Here is a 24,429-nt window from a genome sequence, read left to right as displayed (position 1 = left end):
AAGGGAACAGAAAGGGCTGGCTGTGTGGCATCTCGCCTGCTCAGGTTCACTCTGCCAAAGCGCCTGGCAATTCCAATTCAGTTCCCTTCAGGACAGGAACTGAGGGGCCCCCAGAGAATCCCGGTGAACCGATCCTCCTCGTGGTACTCACTCGGCTCCCGTTTTCCTCACCTGTAATATGGGGATAATAATTGTCTCCACCTCATAGGGTTGCTGTAAAGATTAAATGAGTTAACTGTGTAACCAAACCTGGCACATAATAAAATGTTCGATAAATGTGAGCCCGCGTTATGATTTATTTATTGAGTATCCACTTGGGGCCCGGCACCGTGCTAACCTCCTGGAGTACACGGATGATTAAGACCCTGGTCCTGCTCCTGGAGGGCTAAAGGTCTACCACTGTAAGCTAAGGTCAGGAGGTGTAGGGAGTTGATATTTCCCCCCAGTACTTTGCTCCCCTAAGTATGCCCCCTTAGCTGACTCAGTGTCATTGAGGGCTCGGTGTCTGGGGGGTCAGATCCCACCTAGTCTCTGCTAGGAGCCCCATTCGAGCTTTGGCCATGGCTCCTACGGCCTCTATACACCCCATCCCTGAACAGGTTTCGATCTGAACCGGTCAACCGCTTTCGAGCCCGGCGGAAGTTGGGAACTTTGCGGGAGCCCCGGCTGACCGAGAAGGGGATTGAGGAGCTCAGAGCTGTGGGCCTCCCCGCCCCCCACCCCCGCCCCGCGCCCGCAAGCAACCACACGCAGCCAACAGCTTCCCCGCGCTTCCGACGGCGCGGGGAGGGCCGCGGTGCTGCTGTCGCCTGCGGCGGCGGAGAGCGGCCGGGGACGCGGCGTGCGAGGGCCGGGGCCGGGGGCGCGGGGGGCCCGGGCGGCGACCCCGCCGGCGCGCCCCGAAGGAGCCCTTGCACGTGGAGGGGAGGAAACTTTGCGTGCCTGCGAGGCGGCCTCGGCGAGCTGGGCCGCGCAGCCGGGCCGGGAAAGGGAGCACGGCGGCCGCTCCAGGGGCGCGTTCCCAGCCCGCCTCCCCGCGCACCCCACCCCTTCCCTCCGCCGCGCGCCGCGCCGCGGCCCCTGTCAGCAGCGGCCGGATCCGCCCCGGCGCAGCAGGGCCCGACTCGCACCCACGACCCCGGGCCTCGGCGCTCCCTCCCGGCCTCGGAGAAGCCCCGGCCCTCCCCGCCCGCCCCCGAGGAAGCGACGCGGCCGGCCAGGACGTCCCGAGAAGGCCGGCCGCCCGCGGCCACGTCCCGGCCCGGCCCGGGCGCGCCGAGGAGCGGAGCCAGGGGCCGGCGCTCGCTCGGGCTCCCTCCCGGCCGCGCCGGCTGCAGCCTCGAGGGCCTACGCCTCTCCCGGCCGCAGCTCCCCGCGGCGCCCGGCCCCTTCCTCCCGCCCCTGCCGCGGGGAGCGAGCTCGCCCACCAGGTAAGGAGGGCTGCGCGTTCCTGGGCTCCGGCTCGGGCGGGCGTGTTTCGGAAAGTTGATTTGAAATGCATCCAAGAGTGAGCAGGGCCAGCCGCGGCTCCTCCCCGAGGCGACTTCTTCGCTCGTGCAGACGTTGCCGGCACCAGCCGACCGGCGGGAGGACCGCCCCGCGCGCCCCCAGCAGCTCTCAGCGCCCGGGGCCCGCGAGCAGGCGGGTGCGCTCCGGCTCGCTCTCTCGGCCCCGCCTGGGCCGGGGCAGGTGAGGGACGCCCCGGGCCGGTCGGGGCGCGGGCCGTAGACCTCGCAGGCCCTCGTGCCTGGGCCCGGCCCCGCGAAGGGAACACCCCCTCCTTTTATCCCGGTCTTTTAACCCACGTCGCTGGGTTCCCGCAGAGCTGTCCCTGGGGCCCGCGTTAGTATAGGTTAGGGCGGAGTCGGACTCGGAATGGGAAACCTGGGCCTGGGGACGGGGTGAGGGTGTGTGTACGGGGCGGGGGGGGGCAAGCGAAGGAGAAGCGCCGTTGGGGGGCGGAGGTCTAAGTACAAAACGCGTTGACTTCAAGTGAAATCAGATCAGTCAGAGCAGTTCGCGGTGACTCGTCTCTCTCCTCCCACCCCACCTTTCTCTTGGCTGGACTCTACCCTCCCGGCTCATTCTGGTGACCCTGGACACTCCCTCCGTCCTTTCCCAGGAGCGTGGCGGCTGCGGGCTCCCGGTCCCCGAGGGCACGGACCCCAGAAGCATCGTATCCTCCCCTCTACAGGTCCTCCCGGCCCGGCCCGAACATGCTGGACGGCCTGAAGATGGAGGAGAACTTCCAAAGCGCCATCGAGACTTCGGCGTCCTTTTCCTCGCTGCTGGGTGAGTGTTCAGGCCGTGCGCCCCGGGCGCACCCTCTTTCCACCAGACAGACCCCATTTCTGCAGCCCAGCTCGCCGGGACCCGTTCGGCAATAAGGGAGACCGCGCCCCGCGTCCGGCACTCAGTGGAGCCCACGCTCCGTCTGTCCGTCAGTCCCCATGGGTCCTTCCTACCCCAAACCGACAAGCCGCCCCAGGCCTCGCTCGCCGGGCACCGAATTCCCCAAAGCCGCGAGGGGCGGGCGAGATTGCTCGCGGGCGTCTGAGTGGCAAGTGATTAAAAATACTCCGGGCTGGATTTTTAATCACGGAGCTGATCGACATCTCATAAATGCCGCCCGCTTCTCGGGGGCCTAGGGGCGAGCATAGGCAACCTGAGGCTCGAAGGCGCCCAAGTTCGAGGCAGCTTCTGGTCCCCACCAACTCCAGCCCCAGTCTCAGCCTCGGGCACGGCCGAAGGGCTTTTCCGGGCGGGTGGGCAGCGCAGCGCGGGGATTAGCCCGCACCGCAGGGCCCTCGCTTGGGTTTTATAATTAACTGGAGCCGGACCTCGAGGCGGGCGGGTTTCCCCGCTACCTCCCCAATCCATTTGCAGCGACCGCTAGGAGCCGCGAGCCAAGGGCCTCGGAAGGGTGTTCACACGCGCGGGTCTCGCTGATCTGAGGCCAAGGGTTCTCAACCCCACCTCCCACCCCGACCTTGGTGGTTTTCAGGTGTGGGCAGCGGGTGTTTTAGTATTTTAGCGGGAGGGATTTTCGTTTTGTCATTTAAACCTCTTGCCTCTTTCCGTCCTTCGGAACCGCTAGAGCGGGGTGAAGGCGATGAGACAGTTTGGCTGGAGAAACCACATCCGGAGAGGAATTCCCCCCTACTCCCCAGATGAAACGAAATCACGCGCACTGCGTTCCCCTCTTTCAACCGCGATTTGGGAAACTTCTCCACTCCGTGCAGCGTCGGAAGAGCGCGGGGCGGGGGGGCAGAGCTGGCATTGCCCTGGCACGGAGCGCGCGCTACCTTGTGTCTACAGCGGGCGCCGGGGCCCGCGATGTGCGCTCCGCCGGCTTACGGCGGTTCCCAACGCCCGGGGCCTGGCCCTAAACGCCGACACAGGGCAGAACGAATAGAGAATTTTACAACTGAAGACTATCTCGCTACTTTTCTTAGCCCTCCCTGCATGCCCCAAGGCGACTGCCCCCACTCAGGAGCTGGTAGCGGGATCCCCCAAGGGAAAAAGCGACAGGAGTGTAGCAAGGAAATGGGGAAGGGTCAGGCCCTTTGGGACACCACGCACAAGAGTATTGTTATCAGGGGGCAAGGCCTTCTTTAAATAGCTGTGAAATGTGCCGACAAAGGCGGCCAAGCGTTCCCACATCCTAAAAAAGGGCACCCCCCCCAGCAAAATAAAGGAACAAAACAGACAAAAATCCAAGGGGGTAGGGTAGAGAGCATTCCCCATTTGCGTGGAGTGGGTTTGGTGTGGGTTTCGCTCGACTGCGCTGTAGCTGAGCTTGCGGGATTCCCGGAATGCCCCTGGCATCTCAGCGCCCTGCTTCTTTCCTTTTTCCCTTCTATTTTGATGCTTTGTAATTATGTATATGTCAACATACATATATACACATGAAAGTATACGTGTAAACCCACCTGCAACTTGTACTCCAGCCAAGGCGCAGCACTTTGGGGTTCATTGCTTTCAACGATACTGTTTGCCTGGAGCGAGATGATATTTTTCTGTACGTCTGAGACTTTTTAGGAAGGAAATAAAAATTTTAAAGTTTTCCCTCAAAAAATACAACAGAATTGCGTTTTAGCAGAAGAAAAAACCAGTCCCCCCAAATTCTTTTTATAGACTCGCAGTTTTCATATTAGTCAAAAGAGACAAGCATAGTGAGTGACTTAATGCTTAGGTGATAAACCTTGGAGCGCAAATTTATCTGTAGCCTAATTTTACTGGCTGTGCGCACATTTGCGCGAATACCTGGGTAGGTTTGATAATTAAGGTCCCTTATTACTGATTTACACCCCCTCCCCGGTAGAATGTGAACCTTCCCATAGAGCTGCTGTTTGTTAGAAACAACACCTGGTTCGATTTTTCTGTTCTCTAAAACGCGGTTTGGTTGATTAGCGGGGGCTTCCCAGGGTGGGGGCGCGGGAGAAATCCGTGGGCGTGTAGTGAACAGAGCGGGTCCCGGCCAGCTTTGGCCGGGATGCTGGGCCGGCGCGGTTGACCCGAGAACGTCTATTGCTGCTGTAGGCAGAGCGGTGAGCCCCAAGTCTGTCTGCGAGGGCTGTCAACGGGTCATCTCGGACAGGTTTCTGCTGAGGCTCAACGACAGCTTCTGGCATGAACAGTGCGTGCAGTGCGCCTCCTGCAAAGAGCCCCTGGAGACCACCTGCTTCTACCGGGACAAGAAGCTCTACTGCAAGTATGACTACGAGAAGTAAGTGAGCGCGGCCCCCACGCGGTCACCAGCAAGCGCTGGATACTCGGTCCTCCTTTACCCCCATCGGCTTCGGGATGGCGCTAGAGGCACCCGTGCACCCAGAGACGCGGAGGGCCGGTTCACCCCCAGCTTGTAGCGGGCTGCCCTCCCCCGGGCCTTGGAGACGTGCGCGGTGCGCCCTGCCACGGCCCGGCCCACAGGGGCGCGAGTGACGCCACCGTCCACGGTGTGCTCGCCTGGTATGCAGTCCTCCCAGGCTCCTACTCCGACCTGGCGCTTCCAGGGGGACACACCTCTGTGGGGGCTCCGACCCCATCCCTCTCATTCCCGGCTCTCCCCTTCCCTGGGGTGCCCTGCGGGCTGCCAGTGGCCCATGTCTGCTCACGGGGTTCCCACTCCGTCTTAGCCACGTGTCTGCGCCACCCAGGCGCTTAGGGCGAGCAGCGAGGTTTCTGCTCCCACGGCTTCCGTCCCCTGTGCGCGGTTCCCGCTTGGCTTTGTCCCCTGGCTTCGCGACAGACTGGGCTCAGAAATGGCGCGGGGGGCCCCCCTGAGCTCCGCGCACATCCTGTTTGCCTTTTCTCTCACTGTCCCCGATCCCCGCCCCGTTTCTCAAAAACCCTGGGGCGCAGGGGCCCTTAGGCCAGAAACGGGGCCTGATCTGAGACTCCCTCCTCCACTGCACAGCTCCCCCTGCCCCGACCCCGAATTCCCGCGTGGGTGTGCCCTGCAGCCTTGCGCCGGATTCAGTTGTCTCCTGCCGACGTGACCGTTCTGGTGTGTTTGGAGGAGAATTAGGCGGCAGGTATTTAAGAAAGTAAATTATTTGGAATCTAGATTTTTGTAATGCCTAAAGCCTGGATGCGGCCTGGATGGGAGTTAGAAGGATTTCCTGGTTCTCGCCAGACAGGCCCGGAGTTGCTTAGTGGGTCCATGGAGAGAGAACTGCTTTTCCTTGTCAAAAGGGCTAGTCAATGCGGACACGGACTTCGCAAAGCTGTGCGTGGTACTGAAGGAAAGAAAAGCGGCGGCATCGCAGGCCTCTCTTTTTGCACACTAGATTGGTGTGTGTGGCCGAGGGGACGCGCGTGCGCGCCCAGGAGAATTCCGCATTTGTTACTGGTGAATAAAAGAGACAGCAGTTGGGAGGATAATCAAGGGAGGGGCAGTGTGCAGGAAAAGCAGTTCCTATCACGTTATTGAAAACACAGGGAAGGGGGGTGTGCAGAAGGCTCCATATAAGAAAAAAGAAAAAAAAACCACTGAGAACAGAAATATCTTCCTTTCAGGGTTGCCTGGGCTGTGAGGTTTTCTGAACACAGGCAAAGCGGTTACACCTAGTGACCACACACACACACACACACACACACACACACACACACACACACCATTTTTTCTGCCGGACAGTGCTCCTTTGCCATTCTCTTCTTGAATTTTACTAACCCTAATCCTCCTGTGGAAGGGGTACTGGGCATTTTGAAAAGATAACTTTACATTTTTAGCACTAAAAAGAATACACATTCTGCTTTGGACCCGTTGGACAATACAGGAATGAATAAAGAAATGAAAACACATGACCACTTTACAAAGTGGTAATTATGGTTAACATTTTTTAAAGAAGACATGCCCGTATCTGTTCTTGGTTGTCTGTTTGTTGCCACAGTGTCTGAGTGAAAAGTGCAATTTTTAGGGAATTAAGCAGATTTTGCCCGCAGAACTTCAAGTATCACCTTTGGATAAAGCTTCTGGTTGATTGTTCGCTTCCCCCGCCCCCCCCCATCTTGCTTTTCATCTGAAGGTTTTGGGATGGTGTAGACCCAATCTTTATCTTTCTGCTTATAGATTACTGAGATGTCCACATCCTTCAGGCACAACACTAGCGAATTCAAAAGTGTTGGAGCTTAGGAAAGGATTTGGATTGTGAATTTCTATTCTGTTTGTTAAAAAAAAAATCACGAATCAAAGAAGGCTTAAGGGTCAACACAGCTGTCTGGCCAGTCAGATCTTCTTTAAGGAAGTCAGGCTGTGTCAAGAGGGGAAGAAACAGTTGTTGTAAAGTACTTAATCCCCTCCATTTCAGCCCCCCAGGTTTGGCGCGGTTTGGGCTTATTAGGAGCCCACTAAGGTCAGTTCTCCTCTCTCACAGCTATTTCTGCAAAGGGAAAATTGCAGGGATCGACTTGCAAGCTGTTGGCCGGAACCAGGAAGATTTTGTAGAGGAACGCAAGCTGTATTGTTCAGAGAGGTGTTGACGTTACAATGAGGGGGTTTAATTTTAATTTTAACATCTATTTTGGAAACACATGTCCAAAATGGAGTTGCTCGCACTCGTTTAGCTCATGGCGCCCTGTCAGCACGGGTCTGTGCCCAACCCCTCAATATTTTTTTTAAAAGATGAGTTTTATTCTTAGTTTCTCCTCTGTTCCCCATCCCAACCCCATTCCCTTTTCCCAACAAAATGGGGTTTTAATATATCCGATCATCTTCATGGCATCAGCATGCATCGGGGTTGCTGCGGTTGTTTGTTTCAAAACTAGGCTGCAGACAAATTCCTTTGTTCAGCCACCTGTTATCATCAAGCTTCTCTATGCAAGGCAAGGGGCTGTGTGCTGAGAGGCTATGAGATGGAGTTGCCTTCAGGGGGCTTTCAGCCTCGCCCGTTTGCCTTCTGTATTCTCCCAACTGTCAAGGATTTCTTAGAAGCCTCCTCTAAGTGCAGGAATAGGTATTGCCTAGGAGCCCTCTGGAATGACCAGATCTTTGTCATCCAGAAGGACGTTTTCAGTTACAGGTATCATGAGATAGTCACAGAGAGCACTTTTTTCCTCTTGAATGAACTGATTATTTAAAAATAATTTTGCCCTTTTGGGTGGATCTTTTTAAAATCTGAGGCCCAGACAAGGCAAACGGAGGGAGAGGAAAAAGAGCTGGAGGTGAGGTGGTGGGGCTGCGTGGGGGTAAATGAGGAAGCACATCATGAAGATGCAGGTCAGGCATGCCCTGCTCGCCGGATTCGCCAAGTTGAAATGCTGTTCCTACACATTAAAATGAAAGAACGCATAGCTAGTGTGCAGTCTTCGGTGAAGGGCAGAAACATAATATTAACAAAGCAAGTTTATTGTATTTGTTTTAACCATTTATAGGTGCTTTCCTGGCTGTGGGCAGTTTTACACTTGAATTATTAGCTGCCTGTTCGTGGAGTCAGGTGGCCAGCTAAAAAGTGCAAATTCTACTCGATCAGCTAGTGGTTACACCTTCTTGGTGTCAAACACCAAATTTGTCTAATTAAAAAAAATGGAATGGACAGTGGCATCTGAGACACAGCCATTCATTTCAGACTTCAGGATGTTTTGTTAAATATTTGTCTCTTACACTATGACACCCTTAGGAGTCATTTATCTTCTGATCATCCAAAACAAATAAACATTTAGGGCCAGAGTGCAGAACACTGATTTATGAATGTCCACAGAAATTAAGAACTGGAGGTGATCTTTTTTGAGCATGACAGGTCATCAAAGAAAAATAACTAGTTAGGTGGGATGAGACGTTTACAGAATTGCTGAAGCTGTACCGAGTGATTTAAAACAGGAGGGTGCTATAGGTAAGGATGTTTAAAAACTGGATTCCACTCTTTTCAGTGTGCCTGAAAGTTAGCAGATAACCAAATATTTTCCAGCCTAGGGGACTTCTATTTATATAACTGTTGTTCCCTATTTAACTGAGTCCTCTGTGATCTGGGTAGTTTGGAGTTTTCCCTGAATTTGTTCCAAACAAATACTGTAGTTGGACTTCAGCTGGAGACAGAAGAGGCTGCTGAATAACGGGAATGTAGTAATACAATAGATAATTAAGCCTTCTGGAAGGGATCCCACATTTAAATCAAGTTTATATTGTTTCTTTCATGTGCCTGGCAGCTTGGTGCGTCAGCCGGGGCCCTCTCCCCTCACATGTGAAGTTTATCATTATCCCTTAGATTGTTCTGGACACCCTCGGAGCAGAGTGGGATAGTGCTGCTGTCATCAGGTCTGTTCTCATAACATCACAACTCCCCACATGTCAGCAAATCCCAGGCCTTGGGAGACCTTTCCTCAGAGGGCCGGTCCATGTTGTCTCCCCTTTCTTTTGGAGCAGACCAATTTTCTGAAGACAGGGACTAAAATGGGGGCAGAGCGGATGTCACATTTAGAGCTTTCTCTGTCTTGCCTTTGCCCTGCTGATTGGCAGCCCCTCGGAGAAAATGGCTGGGGTAATGATCTCTATTAGGACCAGTAATGAACTAATTCTGCGTTTTATCAAGGTAGTGTAGGGTGTGTGTGTGTGTGTGTGTGTGTGTCTGTGTGTAGGGAGAAGAATTAGTTAATTAGTTTGGTTTTATTACTGTGACATTACTTGCAGATCAAAATTGGGCATACAGTTACTCCTAGAAGGGAGCCCACAGATGAAATTACAGAGGCAGTTGTAGGTTTTTGCTGTACTTGATCTTTTGTTGGCCCCACTCCTGGTATAATAAAATGTAAGGAATATAAAAATCAAACACAGCTAGGTAATAAATTGATGTCTGCATTAAATTGCAGGGGGGTTTAGCTCGGGATAAGCACCGTCCACGGGCTGTGGCTGTGTGTTGGTGTGGGCCGAGTAATCTCTTTTTTTATTTGCAGGGTGATTGGAAACAGTCCTTGCTCAGAGGTGTTTTCTCTTTTTATATGGATTGGTCCCCGGGTAGGACTTCCTTGGAATCTAAGACTTAAAATTTTGAAATAAAATTAGACAGCACAAGTAGATATTAATAGTATTCTGGGAATTGTATATGAACATTGCTTTTCAGTGGAGGGCTGTGGGATTCTTTTGATCCTTACATAAATGGAGCACATTATAAAAAGTTATTTATCCAGTCCAGTTGTACATACTCTAGAGTCCTGGGACTTCTGTCATCTACCCAGCTAAGGAGCTGTTTTTGCTTTTAGATTTCAGTGACAGGAGCTGTTCTGAAAGTTCATTGTTTGTCTTGCCTTTCAGTTTCATTTTTCTCATTTATAAGTTTTGCATTCGCCAAAATACTGTTATTGATTTTAGAGAGGCCTTGTCATTGCTTTCTAATTCCGGAAGAAATTTTTTTGGAGGTCATGAGCAGGTATTCTTGCTCTAATGAGAACAATTCCATTTCTTAAATTATCGGCTAATTATTCTTTGCGGTCAAAGAAATTGTTTGGGTCGCGGCATTTCGAAGTGAAACAAGAGGCGAGGATTTAAAATATTCCTTATATTATCAGAAATGTAGTAAAGCCTCTTAGAGTCAACGCCCATACCACAGGTCATTGTTGAATCCCATCACGTTCAAAATGACCCACATTGAATCCCGATCACTTGAGTGTTAAGTACAGTTGTACAACATTAGGGAATGAGCGATGTGGGGGAAATGTGCAATCACATGGAAAGATTTAAAAATAATTTCTGCCATAACTGAACCCTTAGCCCTATTTGAGTGCTTTTCAATTCCTTTTTTTTTAATATCTTTCTAATGTGGATTTTTCAGTGTCCTTTCACATCTTCAGAGGGGAGCTCTTAGCAAGCCACTTGCAGGCTGAGATCAGGAGGATTGGGGGCCCCGCCGGGGGTGGAGTGCCTCTCCCAGCCTCTGTGGCGAGCAGCAGGGTCCCTCTCCCAGGAGGGCCCTGTCCTCTTGCCAGCAGGCCTAAGGCTGCCCCCTAGGAACACCTGTGTTTTTCTGAAAGTCTCTTAGTGACATGCAGAACGGTGTTGCCAGTGGCCTTTGCAGCTTTGGTGTGGGAAAGTTGGTGATTTTAGGAGCAAAATGAAGAAAGGGTTCTGAAGGAAATGATATTAGGGGACAAGAGACCAGAGGCCCTTCTTTTTCCTGTGTGCCCTGTTTTACTGGAACCTACAGGAAAACCGGCTTGGGATTTACATAGTCTCCGCAGTCTTTTTGACTAGCACGCTGCGGGACATTTTAGTCAATTTATCACAATTGGAATTAGTTATGTTATCGCTGACCAGTGTCGGCTGCCGCTTTGTGTCTCTTTGTCATATATTAAATGAAACCCCGCCAACCGCCTTGCTGAAATGAGGGAAACACCTTCCAAATGTCAAATTGTTATTTTAGTCAAGCACAATTATCTGTCTCTATATTTTTAACCAGGACGAAATTAATAAAACTGCTACGGGCCCTGGCATTAATTAGCGGGAGGATTAGAGCTGTATCGGCTAAAAAGGAGGTGTAAACACTGTCATCTTGCTACATGTTTGTTTTCACACTACTGAAAATAAATAAAATGAGACTTAGGATAGGGATTAAGTTTCTTTGGGCATTACACAGCAGATTCGATTGGAATGCAGCAGAAACACTGACGTATTAGCGAAGACATCATGGAAGGAATAAAAACCATGGCCCTCCATCCGTTTCCCACCTTATGTGTAGACTTGGTCCCATCACAGACAACTGCAGCTGAGTAATTAAAAAAATTTTTTTTTAAAACCTACCTCTGGGCTGTTCTTCTCAGTTGGCGAACCGAGGAGCTTGTCACCTGGCCACCATGCTTGGATTAGCCAGAACCTAAGGAAACCATTGCCGGATTCCCCATTAGCGTACCATAATGTCACAACAACTGAAAATACAAAAATGGACTGTGCTTTTCCCAGCCCTCTAGCTGAAGCTCCATGAAAGAGTTTGGTCTCTCCCAGCCTTTCCAGCTTCCAGTTTGGGGATCCTATTTTTGGATAACAGTAAACATGTCTGGGTTTTCTGACTCCAGTGTCTCCCCATCCTATTAGATTGCTGTTTGATCATTATTATCCTATAATGGACCGGCCCTGATGGATGGCTGGCCACTATGGGCTGGCCTACCTTGCCTGACAGGCCCAATTAAACTCTGCGCATATAACAAATATCTTTAGCGTCCAGCATTGCTGGGAATGGACCACATGCTCTATCTGGTGCTCACATCTGGCCCCGTCCCATTCTGCCTCCCCCTCCCCCTCCTGTGCCCTGTGGAATTCTAGTAACTTGACTCTTGCCAGCATCAGATCTTACTTAAATACCATCTCATCAACTGTTTCATTCCCCCCCCCCCCCCCACCCAGGCCATCCGTATGGACCATGAGTCCTCTTTTGATTTGCTCACGTGGGGGAAACTAATTAGTCTTCTGGATGCAAAAGTCAGAGTCCTGTCCCATGGCCACCCAGTTATGGAGCAGGGTTCAGCTCAGTCATTGGCAAGGGGCATACCCCTCAGGTTTGCACGATCCCATGACCCTTGCTCTTTGGGTGACCGGTTAGGGGCCCCTGCACATCTTCTGAGTGTGCCTCGTACCTCCATGGATGCCACCTTATGTGCTGCCACTCTAGATGGATGTTTCTGGGGGAGGGGGGGTGGTCAGAGAAGCACCTGCGTCTGATGCTGTCACCAGTAAACCAGAAGGAGTTATTTGGTGAGAAACCCGACTGGCATCCTGATAGGATGTAAACACACCATTCATTCTCAGCTTCTTGCTGCTTCTGTGGACATGGCACTTGTCCAGCCTGGGAAGAACCCTCCTTTATCTCTAGAGCACCGGGTTCTGCGGCTGCAGTGGGGAGGGATCTTTCTAGCAGCCTCCTTTCCTGTTCCATCCAGGCCCCTCAGCTACTCCAGCGCCACGCCTTGACTCACAGTTCTGGTGCCCCCTCCCTCTGGAGCCTCAGGAACCTTTAAAAGGATTTTTGAAAACAAAACAAAACAAAACACCCCCTCCTGAACTCAAGATTAGCCTCTTAAGCTCATTAAAGTTCCTTTAAATACCAAAATGTTGGGCTCCTGGGGACGATCCCCCCAAACCATATTTTCATTCTTAACATTGTTGTCATTCACTGTGCAGCAGATTAAGGGCAGCTCCCTCTGAGCCCAGGAACGGTCCCCTCTCTCTCTGCAGGAGGGTCCAAATATGTCTTTGTTTGAGTACTCCAATAGCCTGAACCTAACCAAGTAGGAGCCGATGCCACAGCTTGGCCTGGGGCCCCTAGCTCCATGCTGGAGAAGGGGTTGATGTCTTTGGGGGATAAGGTGGGGTCCCCAGTGGGGAATGGGCAGTTGAGTGGAGAAGGCGTGGCTTGTACAGTTTTCAGGAGCTTGGCGGCCACTGGGCCCTCTCCTAGTCCCTGGGGAGAACCAGGGTGGATGAGTGCTCCAGGGGCCTGGACTTAAAGGACTGTCCTTGCCCTAGAGAGTGAGGCTGGCTTGGGGAGCCCTCTTTCTGGGACCCAGCAGAAATGCCAGAGCCCAGTTTCTGTCCTTTCCCCAGGCGTTGGCGGACGGACCATCCCAGTTCAGAGGTGGATTTTTCCGGCCATACCTGCCTTTGGCCCAGTGCCACTCTCCCCCTCACTTCAGCCTCTTTTCCAAGGAGCCTCCTTAATACACCCACCCCCTCTCTGTCATTTCAGGCTTCCTTTCCTAAAGCAGGCTCTTGGGGAGAGCTTTCTGGTTTTGACAGTGGAACAAATCCTTTTTAACATAACCATCGAGAGCTTCCTCCCCTGCTGCTGGCTCCTCTCACGCCTTCTCCTCCTGCCCTCCTGCATTGTAGCAGGGATTCCTTTGTGCATGTCTTCCGGCTGCACAGACAGTGATGGCCGCCCCCTTCACAGGGATCCAGGCACAGCTCCTCAGAGACGAAATCCAGTCGGCGGAGCCGCGAGGTATACTTTGGAAACCCAAAGTGGAAGAACATTCCAGAAGACCCTCTCTTGCATTTCCTTGGCAGGAGTGTTGCTTGGTCCCTGTGCCTCTCTTTCCCTTGGGGCTCTATGCACCTGGCATCCCTAGATTCATCCAGAGCACTAGTTATACCACCCCCTTTTCAGGATCTCAGCTCAGTCTTGCCTTCTTGCTTATCTTGTGCTCTGAACCCATCTTGTGACCTTTCAAATTTCATATTATCTTGTGTACAGGCTAGCGCTTGGTCTTAGTTATCTGTCAAATTGGACAAGCTATTATGAAATAATTCACTTGGGATGTACATGAGAATGTGGTGTTCTTTCAAAGATACTTTTTAACTCGAAGGGCATTCAGTTGAAAAGGAATGACTACCTTACAGTAGGATTTGAGGTCCTAGAATGGGACCAGTATAGGAGATAATTATGGACAATGCAAATACCACTTTGAAGGTGCTTTCCTGTTTGTCTGTGTATAAGGCTGGGTCGTGATTATATACCTTCTCCTTTTCTTCTGGGTTCTGCTCTTGGTCGGGCTCTTCCATTTCAAAAATCCATATCCATAGATGGAAGCGGTTGGACAGGTGGGTATGGTTGGTTTGGGCACTGCGTAGCTCCCTCCATTGCTGGAAAATAACTGGAAACACATGTCCTACTGTCAAGAGATGTCCAAACCACAATGTCCTTATTTGTATGAGGGAATATGCTCACAACCTCGTAGCGTTGTTGTGAGAATTGAGTAAGAAAATGAACACGGAAAGCTTTTTGGTAAAATGCAGAGAACTATACGAGGTTGGGTATTATTGCTGACTTTTTTTATATGAGTAAACGAATGTAGATTCTCAGGAGCTGTGCATGGTAACTCTGCATGGTGTAGTGGTTAAGACCATAGACTGTGGGTGTCTGGGTGTCTGGGATCACGTCCTTGCTCTGTTGCTCACTAGCCATTTCCATGGGCAAGAGTCTTACTTTCTCAGTGCTGGTTTCCTCTCTCTAAAATGGGGGTAATGAGGGGCGCCTGGGTGGTTCAGATGGTTAAGCGTCTGCCTTCAGCTCCGGTCATGATTCCAGGGTCCTGGGATTGAGCCCCACGTGAGCAGGGAGCCTGCTTCTCCCTCTCCTCCTGCTCCCCCTGCTTGTGCTCTCTCGCTCTCTCTGTCAAAAATAAATAAATAAATAAAATGTTTTAAAAAAATAAAATAAAACGGGGAGTAATGATAGTACCAACCTCATAGGGTCACTTTGGGTTAATATTTATAAAGTATACAGGTCAATGCTTGGCTTGTAGGAATTACCATAAAAGGACGTGTTGAAAAAAATGTATCCTTTTCCATTTTCTTTTTTTCTTTTTTTTAAGATTTTATTTATTTTTGAGAGAGAGAGAGAACAAGCAGAAGGGAGGGGTAGAGGGAGAAGCAGGCTCCCTGCTGAACAGGGAGCCCGATGCGGGACCCGATCCCTGGACTTTGGGATCATGACCTGAGCCGAAGGTAGTTGCTTAAATGACTGAGTCACCCAGGTGCCCCACTTTCCCATTTTCAAAGAGCCTTTGCATGTATTATCTTTTTGGACCCCACAACAATTTCTAAAGTTAGATAAGGAGAGGTTTTTTTTTCCCCTCCCTCTGCATTTTATAGCTAGGAAACTAAGGCTCAGAGAGGTTAAGAACTTGCCCAAGGTCATGCTGTTGGTGAAGAGGGAAGCTGGGATGCTGTCCCCAACCACGGACTCCTGGTCCAATGGCCTTTCCTCTAAATCACACCATCTGCTGCTTGAATTCTGGTGTTCATACCTCAGTGAGATCACAATTCTCAGTTTGTCCTGTTGAACCAGCTCTTGGAAAACAAGTCCCCACCTGCTAGATACTTGAGCTTTCAGGCAGCCTTCTGATGGTCAGCTGTTTATATATTGCGTGATTTTAAAGGAAGTTTTTTGGATTTGGGGGTTGCCTGTGTGTGTGTGTGTGTGTGTGTGTGTGTGTGTGTGTGTGTGTGTGTGTGTGAAAGCTGCTAGCATACACCCATCACTCCTGTTTATCAAACTACACCCACAAAGCCATCCTGCCTCCATCCTTTCCTGTCCCATACCATCTGCATTGGGCTCCATTGTCCCTCTAGCTTAGTCGTTCTTCCCCACCGGAAGAATGACAAAAAGGCAGACAAGCATCCATTTTTCTCTCTGCAGCTCCCAGAGTTTGCTATTGGTGGCTTGTTCTGGGAGCCTGTCTGCACATTTGGCAGCAGAACTGTTAAATATCAGATCTGGAGCCTTCCAAACATAACTTCCATTGGGACTAGCTAGCAGCTGTCCATCCATTCCTTGCATAACCCTTTTCCAAGGTTTCTTCTGAACTGTGTTGTATGCTCAAGCAAGCCCCAGCCTCAGCTAGAAAAGATCCCGCTCTGCCCTGGTATGAGGCCGATTTCCAGAACTGCTGACTCCCTCTTGTTTATTACGTGACCTGGCTGGATCAAAAAAGGGAGAGTGGAATCTTGGTTTTAGGAAATACAGTATTCCTGTATTGTATTATTTCACTCACCAGTGCTGACGCTTGATTCACTTAAAACTAGTTCCAGTCAATTTTTGAGAGATGGAATGTGGGTCTGAATTTAATCTCTGTAAACTGGCGTGTAATGAAACTAGAGATTTCAGGTAATACAGCAGTAACTGGAATGCATTTTACCTGGTTGTATGCGGATTTCTCAAATTGAGAATTAAATGGAATCTTATAAACAGTTGGTTTATTAATTAAATCACTCATTCATTCATCTAATCATCAAACAGACTTATTAAATTCCTCTATGTGCCAGGTATGTAAAAAATGAGTAAGATGAAGCACGGATGTATTAACAATCTAGCAGAGACTGTTTAGAGACATAAATTAAACAGATGCCTAAGAGAAGAATAAGATTGTTTGAAGAGAGGCCTGGCCTGTAGGACAGAGAGCCCACTCATTTAAGTCCCTTGGTTCTGCATTACTCAGTGCTCTTCATGATCTCCATAGTGCTTGTCACCGTATGAAGTCTATATTTTTTGTTGCTTTGTGGCCTGTGTCAGTAGGTCATAAACTCTGTGAGGGCAGGGACCTTCCTGTTTTTGTTTGGTGTTTTGTTTCTTGAGACCTGTATCTCCAGCATCTTGCATGGTACCTGACACACAGTAGGCATTAGACAAATGTCTGTGGGTTGAATGGATGAGTTAATCAATGGGTAACTTGCTTGGGGTTGTTACAAAAGCTTCATGGAAGAGGTGACAGAAAATAAACCAATAAATAAAGGCATATTTCAAATTGTGGTAAGCGCCAAGCTACTGAATAGTACGTAGTAATACATAACCAAGGGACCCCGAGCTTTAGGATATATTATCACATAAGTCACGAGAAGAGGGGAATGCCCAAGGGGATGCCACATAGGCTAAGAAGAGCACCGACATTCAAGAAGCCCATCCGTGGGCGGACGACGCAGAGGCAGGAGAGTATGCCAGGGTGAGTGAGGTTCTGGAAGACAGGGCAGTGGTGGGGACTTTCCAAAAGTAGGGCTGCCTGTTTGCTCTTGAAATTGGCAGTTAGTCATTGGTAACCTTATCAAGAGTAGTTTTTTCTTTTTTTAAGATTTTATTTATTTATTTGTCAGAGAGAGACAGAGAGCACAAGCAGGGGGAACAGCAGAGGGACAAGCAGGCTCCCCGCGGAGCAGGGAGCCCGATGCAGGGCTTGATCCCAGGACTCTGGGATCATGGCCTGAGCCGAAGGCAGACGCTTAACCAACTGAGCCACCCAGGCGTCCCTCAAGAGTAGTTTCATCAGAGGCATAGAGGGGACGGGACAGCATTTTAATGGGTAAACGTAAAGTAAAACGTAGTTGAAGTAGCAGAGGGAGTGATATGACCAGCTCTTCTGAGAAGGTGGACAGCAGAAGAAAGATCAGAAGGAAGAAAACACAGTAGTACCTGGGGTGGAGCTAGAATGAAGGGAGGATGTCATAGGATGCGCTAGTCTTGAGCCTACTTCATGGCTCAGATGAGTTTCACCAGGAAGGGAAGGAGGTTGAGGATCCAGGAGAGTGAAGGGCATCCAACGGACAGAGGAGAAGACTGGGGAAGGCTCAGGGACCCACGCAGGGCACAGGGTCTGGCCCTGCTCTCCTCTGTTCTGACCATTTATATGCCCTTTGTTCTGTGGATTAGCTGGAACTGAACCACAGAACGGAGGCCAACAAAGGTGGGTCTGTTTTCTGTCACTCCTCAGGTAGCCACTGCAGCTTCCCACGTTGCTTCTTTCCCAAGGCCACCCTGGGTCAGGGGCCGGCGGGGGCCAGCGGAGTGAAGCTCCAGCCCGTGTCCTTCTTCTTCAGACACTAGTTGTCTTAGTGCAAACCCAGGCTGTCTGTCACCTCCCTGTCTCTGCTCTTCATTTGTCCGAACTCCATTTGGTTACGGCGTGGTCCAGGGTGTGCATGGTGTGGCCAATTCCCCAAGCCCGGAGCTCGTCAGCTGGGCTTGGCAGCTAGACCGTGCACATGTCTGGCAGTGGAAGGGCCTTTGCTTCCTGGGAGACTCAGCAGAAACCTGAAGAGAAGGGCGTCCAGGATGGGGACGTGGTCCTCCTTGTCAGCTGTGGTGGCCCGGTCTCTCTCCACCTGGCTATCACTGCTTATGGTCTCGTTCACACAACCGGTTCATATGTGAACTTTCTCAGACTAGAGACTGGAGTGACCCAGAAGATAGCAGTAGGTTTTTCCAGAAGCCTTGAGCCTTAATCCTTCCCTTGCCTCTGCTTTGGCTGGGTGGGCCTGGGCAAATCACATAATCTCTTTGAGTTTATATGGTTTGCCTCTGTGCCTTTCCTTTGAGTTCTCGGAGGTGTGGAGCATGATCACAAACTGTCTGACGCGCACAGTGAAGGTGTGGGAACATTTTTGACAGAGAGTGGGAGAGCAGTGTATGGGTGGGTATGCATCTTTCCTTGGGTCTCGGGCCATCATAGCCATATGACCCTAGGAAAGAAAAAAGTAAGTAAGTGTCAAGGGGCCAGACCTCTTCACTTAGAAGGGGATGAAGCTGAAATTGTTGCTACCAAGGGAGTTGAATATTTTTCAATGGCTCTGTCTCTGTGGCCAGTAAATTCAGGGGAAAAAAATCAGTGACAGGTTATTTAATATCATAGACACCCAACTGATTCACGAAATGCGTTTTTCTATTTGATTTCGACTGAGCTCCACAGTGCTAGAAGGGAAAGCTGTGTGGAGCGCTGTGATGCACATTTCGGTACTTCATGATGAATTATTTTTCCATTTCCCTGTTGACAGTTAAAGGGCAAGGGCCAAATGGACTGCACTCTTTTAAGTGGCACCATGGACACAGTGGGATCTTTAGAAAGGCATTAGCAGCCAAACCTAGTTCATATCAGCTCAGGTAAATGCTCTTCCTCACTGGCCCCGTTCCCTCAACTCAATTATTAAAGGATTAAAGGACTTCCCCAATGAGCTCCCTTAAAAATTTAATGATGTACAGTATTGCAGGGGTTGAACTGTTACGACAAAGTGATTCAGCTTTGCCCTGATATCACTAGTTAATCGGAGAGAAAGGAAGGTTCTGAGGCTCACGTTACCTGTAATAGGAGAAGACTCACCATCAGTAAGGTCATGTGCTCTGGCATCCCCCGCAGCTCACACTCCTGACTTTTTACCAGCTGAGCCATCTTCTGGGGGCAAGATGGAGGGACAGTATATCCTGCCTGTGGCCCTCCGTCCGAATAGTACTTACTCTTTCTTAGAGTTGGATAGCATTTTCAGGAGAAGTTGATGGAAGAGATGTGTTTAGGGTCATGGTTTGATATTGTCACGTCCATAAGGGGGTCGTTGGGTTCTCAGTGGTCACTTTTAGCCTTCTTGAACATGAAACACGTGCCCTTTTGTGTGTGGGGGGAGTAACACGTGTGTGCACATGCACACACACGGATGCACTCTGTCCCCTTGTATAACTGGGGATACGCACATGTGGGATCACTGGACAAAGTCAGAGGTGTAATCTGTGGCCAGAGAACTGAGTCAGCGCTTGTTTGTTTCCTTGGGGACCCAACCCGTATCCTCAGACTCATCAGCATCAAGGGGTAAATACTGAGCTAATAGCCACAACCAAGCTTAAAATCCACGGTCGTCAGTGCATGGTGAGTGTTGTGGATGTGCGGGTCTGCAGTGGGGAGTACAGCGAGGGGTGAGTGGCTGACACTTCCCAGGTTGGGGGCATCTGTCTTAATTGCCACATGTCCATGCACCTCGCTGACAGCCTAACTGATGAATCACTCAGCATGTATTTATCTTTTTAAAGATTTTATTTAGTTCTTTTTGTCTGAGAGAGAGCGCGAGAGAGCACAAGCAGGTGGAGCTGCAGGGAGCGGAAGAAGCAGACTCCCCGCTGAGCCTGGAGCCCGATGTGGGGCTCGATCCCAGGACCCTGGGATCATGGCCTGAGCCAAAGCAGACGCTTCACCAACTGAGCCACCCAGGTGTCCCGAATCACTCAGCATTTAGAAGCCCTATATTTCAAGGGTCATTTCTAATTTTAAAACCCTATTTGGGATAGGATCTCCTTTTTTGTTGTCGTTTTGTTTTTTTAAATCCCATTCCTTATTTGGTTGTTCTAAAGTTGGAGTTCAGATTAGCATCATTTTTCCCGTATAGTTTTCAGTTTTCCCTTCTAAGAGGTGCATCTGTCTTGACTCAGTTTCTTTTCTCTCTGCTCTGAATTTATCATTTAAATGAGAATATTGTTGTAGTTAGGGTAGGATTTAGACCTGTGGTCCTAACCCTTCATTTTCGCCAGCCTGAAAGGTAAATTTTACTTTGTTCACTTATTTACCTATTCAGCTGTATTTGTTGAGGACCTATGACATGCTAGACATCGTTACAGGCACTTGGGAGAGAACCGGGAACAACAGCAAAGAGAGAATCCCTTAACTTCATGGAGCTGACATTCTAGAGGGGAAGGAAGACAGTAAAGAAACAAAATACACCTTCCCTCCCCTGCCTCTGATATCCACAAGTTTGACTTTTCTTCCTACTTAAATATCCATCTATTTAATGCTGAAACCCACCCCTACAATCGCCACTACTCCATTATATGTCTATTATTTCCCCTTTTTCCAGCCACTGACCACCTTCTAGCATATGCTGTAATTTACTTTTTTATCATGCCAATGTATTGTTTCCCCCATTAGCAGGCAAGTCTCACGAGAGCAGAGCCTGGAACAGTTTTGTTTACTAGTCCAGTGCCTGGAACGTAATAGGTACCCTGCGCTGGCGGTGGAAGGCCTGAGGTGATGGATTCATTGATAAAGCTGTGTCACACCGGTGGTAAACAGAAGAGCAGATGGGAGGTGATTCCGGGGTATTGCCCTGAGCTGGGTATTTCACTTCTCCTGAGTTGGAGAAGACATGAGGGGAGAGGGGGCCGTGGGGGTCGTGGGGGCAGCAAGAGTTTTCTTGGATGTGAACAAGATAATATATCTGCTTCTGAGCCTTATTTTATTCTTTAAACACTCCCATAGAAGCCAGAAAGGAGGGGGAAGCTCAAAGGAGACAAGTGAGTGAAAAATCCAGTAGAGCACCTGGGTGGCTCAGTTGGTAAAGCATCTGCCCTTGGCTCAGGTCATGATCCCAGGGTCCTGGGATCGAGCCCTACATCGGGCTCCCTTGCTCAGTGGTGAACCTGCTTCTCCCTCTACCCCTCCCCCCTGCTCGTGATCTCTCACTCTCTCTCTCTCTCAAATAAATAAATAAAATCTTTAAAAAAATATCCAGCCATGTTGATACTTAGAGATTTTGTCTTAGGAGTAGAGGTTTCAAACCTGGGTTTTGCTTCAGGGTGTCCGTGAGTCCCTTGAATTATTTTCTCAGAAGTGTGTGTGTGTGTGTGTGTGTGTGTGCGCGCGCTCACACGCGCGCGCGCATGCGTGCGAGCGTGCATGGGTACACACGTGCACTTTTCTGGGTCCATAGATTTTGTCAGATCCTAGAAGTTGCCTGTCATCCCAAAATGGGTAAGAGTTAGTGATGTGGAAGAAAGGAGATTATGAGAATGGACCGCAGAAAGTCAGACGTACCCCCTTAGCCCCACTTCGCTTGTGGACAAGGGTTCAAATCTCAGCTCTGTTACTTGGCAGATTAACCTCTGAGGAATCTGCCTCCTTATTTCTTAAAAGGCAGAAACTATCTCTTTACATATGTTATAGGGATTAAAGATTATGTGTGTTTATACAGCATCTAGTAAAGATCCTCGGTAGATGGCAGCTAATTATACTAATAATTTACTCACTCATTTACTCAGCACTGCCAGCCAATTGTAGATTATTATTGCCCATATGGGCAATTTTATTCTCATACCAGTGGTTTGTTTCTTTCATTACTTTTAAACCTCAGCATTACTTTTCTAAGAATTCTCCATGGATGTACCTAATATTTTAAAAGGACATAAAGACAGACAGATTGCCTTGTAAAGTAAAAACACACATCAGATGCAAGAAAGAAAAATCAAGAGCAAGAAATACTTGGTTGGAGAACAGGGGCTTTCAAAGAGATAAAATCTACTTCCCATTGTTGGTTTATACAAACCGACTTGATAAACTTAAGCCACAGGCATCCGGTATTTATTTGTTACATTAATCCTAAACTGAAAGATAATTAGCAAATTTGTTAAGTAGGCTTATGTTTACCCTTCTTTGCCAACAATTGTGATCATTTGTTGGCGACTGAAGGTTGAACTGAGTCCTCCTGTCTTGATCACAGTTGTCAGGAGGAAATAATGTGCTTGAGTTTCACAGACGTGTGAACTTTCTAGGTCTCGTGTTATATTTAACAGAGGCTTAGTCTCTCTCAGAAGGTACTAATAATGATGAGACTTACTGAGTTATTGATCATCCCTTATAAGCAAGGCAGCAGAATGGACTCTAAACAATTCGTTAATAGTAACTTGGCAAGTGGGCGTGCACTCCAGTTTTCACGTTTACCTATGATATGAATTTATTTATGCATATATTGTATTTTAGCCTTTTTAAAAAAGATTTATTTATTTGTTTTAGAGAGAGAGCAGGGGGAGGGGCAGAGGTGGAGGGAGAAGGACTCTCAAGCCGGCTCCACACTTGGCGTGGAGCCTGACATGGGGCTTGATCTCATGACCCTGAGATCACGACCTGAGCCGAATCCAAGAGTTGGATGCTTAACCGACTGAGCCACCCAGGCGCCCCAATGAGTATTTTAGCTTTTATGAGGGAATTCAAAGTCTTTGTTTGTATTTTCTTTTTAAAATCACAGTTTCTCTCAATTCTTCTAATACTTACTTTGAAGCTACCATGAAAACTACTGGCAATGGACAGCGAGAGCCTAAATGAGAGAGAAGCCTGGAGAGTCTATGATAACAGACACTATATCATGTAATCACCAACCCTCATTCAAGATGAGGGGACTGAGGCTCACAGAGGCTGAGCTGCGGTCCCGATGTCACATGGTTTCTTTCTAAGCAGTGTAGATGGGAATCAGGCTCACGCTTTCCAGAGCTCCCTGCACAATGTCACAGCTGCTTTGCCTGTGGGGCAAAGCCCTGGAGATGTTGCCTGTTCTCATCACCAGGTTGTGTGGAAAGGTCATGCCAGTCCCTTCTGTGGAAACTTAAATTTAAGCAGTTCTGGGACAGATCTGTTGCTGAGCCCATAGGTTTACGTCACCCTCTAAGAATGAGTGAAGTGATTATCCTGGACACAATTGCGTAAAACTGACGGAACAGTGATGGAGAAACGAAATCTGCAATGATGGATGTGTTAACTTGGTAAATGGTTCCTTCCACCATTTGGTCTGGGTTTGGACACATACATTTGACCATTGCGAAGTGTAACTGTATCTTGAGCATAAGAGATGTTTATATATTATATATGTGTATTTGATATGTATCAACACACACATGTGGAATCATTGGATTTTAGTGACAGAAGGTACTTCGTAGATTTTGGATGGTATAAGTAGTGAAAAACAGGAGACAGGTTGTCTGATTTCTATTTTTTAAAAAAATATCTTATTTATTTATTTTAGAGAGAGAGAGAGAGTACATGAAGGGGGTGGGGAGAGGGAGAAGCAGGCTCCCCACTGAGCAAGGAGCCTGATGTGGGGCTTGATCCCAGGATCCTGGGATCACGACCTGAGCTGAAGGCAGATGCTAAACTAACTGAGCCACCCAGGCACCTTGACAGCCTGATTTCTAATCTTTATTTTTAAAGTACTCTTCTATAGATGGCATATAGCTGAGTCTTTCTTCTTTATCCATTCTGACAATCTCTTTCTTTTCGTTGAAGTGTTTTGTCCGTTAGTATTTGATGTGATTATTGATGTAGTTGGATTTCGGTCTACCGTTTTGCTATTTTATTTTCGCTTTCTATTTATGCACTCTATTTTTTTGTTCTCCCTTTCTCCTTTCATACCTTCTTTTATTTAATGGATTTTTAAAAGAATTTTGTTTTAATTTACTTATTGGCTTCTTAACTGTATTTCTTTAAATTATTAATTTTTTAATGGTTGTTCCCAGGATTATAATATGCATCCTTAACTATTCACAATGTGTGTAGAGTTGATATTATACCACTGCACATAACACATAAGAACCTCGGAACTATATATACCCATTTACTTTCTCCCTCTATTCTGCTTGCTATAGTTGTTGGATTTTTTTCTCTGTTCTTTGGATTGTGTCATTTCTATTGATCTATATGTAAGTTCATCAACACTTTCTTTGTCATCTTTGATCTGCTGTTAAGCCAATCCAGTATATTTGTTTAATTTCAGATATGGTACTTCTCAGTTCTGGAGCTCGTCTGTCCATTAGCAACATATGGTTATTTAACTGTACATTAAATGCAATTGACTACAGTGTAAAATTCAGTTCCTCAGTTGCACTAGCCACATGGTAAGCACTCAATGGTTACATGTGGCTGGTGGCACTGTATTGG

General features: G+C 48.9%; 1 protein-coding gene across 1 annotated transcript in view; it reads left to right on the top strand.

Moving 5' to 3' along the window:
• Positions 1–1,638: 1,638 nt before the first annotated feature.
• The window catches only part of LMX1A (LIM homeobox transcription factor 1 alpha), a 152,518-nt gene continuing 129,727 nt past the window's right edge, over positions 1,639–24,429 (top strand). The window contains exons 1-3 of the mRNA XM_035722399.1: positions 1,639–1,689; positions 2,195–2,292; positions 4,543–4,729. Coding sequence (XP_035578292.1) covers positions 2,217–2,292; positions 4,543–4,729 — 263 coding nt within the window. The 5' untranslated portion in view covers positions 1,639–1,689; positions 2,195–2,216. The remainder of the gene's footprint in view (positions 1,690–2,194; positions 2,293–4,542; positions 4,730–24,429) is intronic.

This window comes from Zalophus californianus, chromosome 10 (assembly GCF_009762305.2).
Source record: "Zalophus californianus isolate mZalCal1 chromosome 10, mZalCal1.pri.v2, whole genome shotgun sequence".
NCBI lineage: Eukaryota > Metazoa > Chordata > Mammalia > Carnivora > Otariidae > Zalophus > Zalophus californianus.
This window is presented reverse-complemented; position numbering and strand designations above follow the sequence as displayed.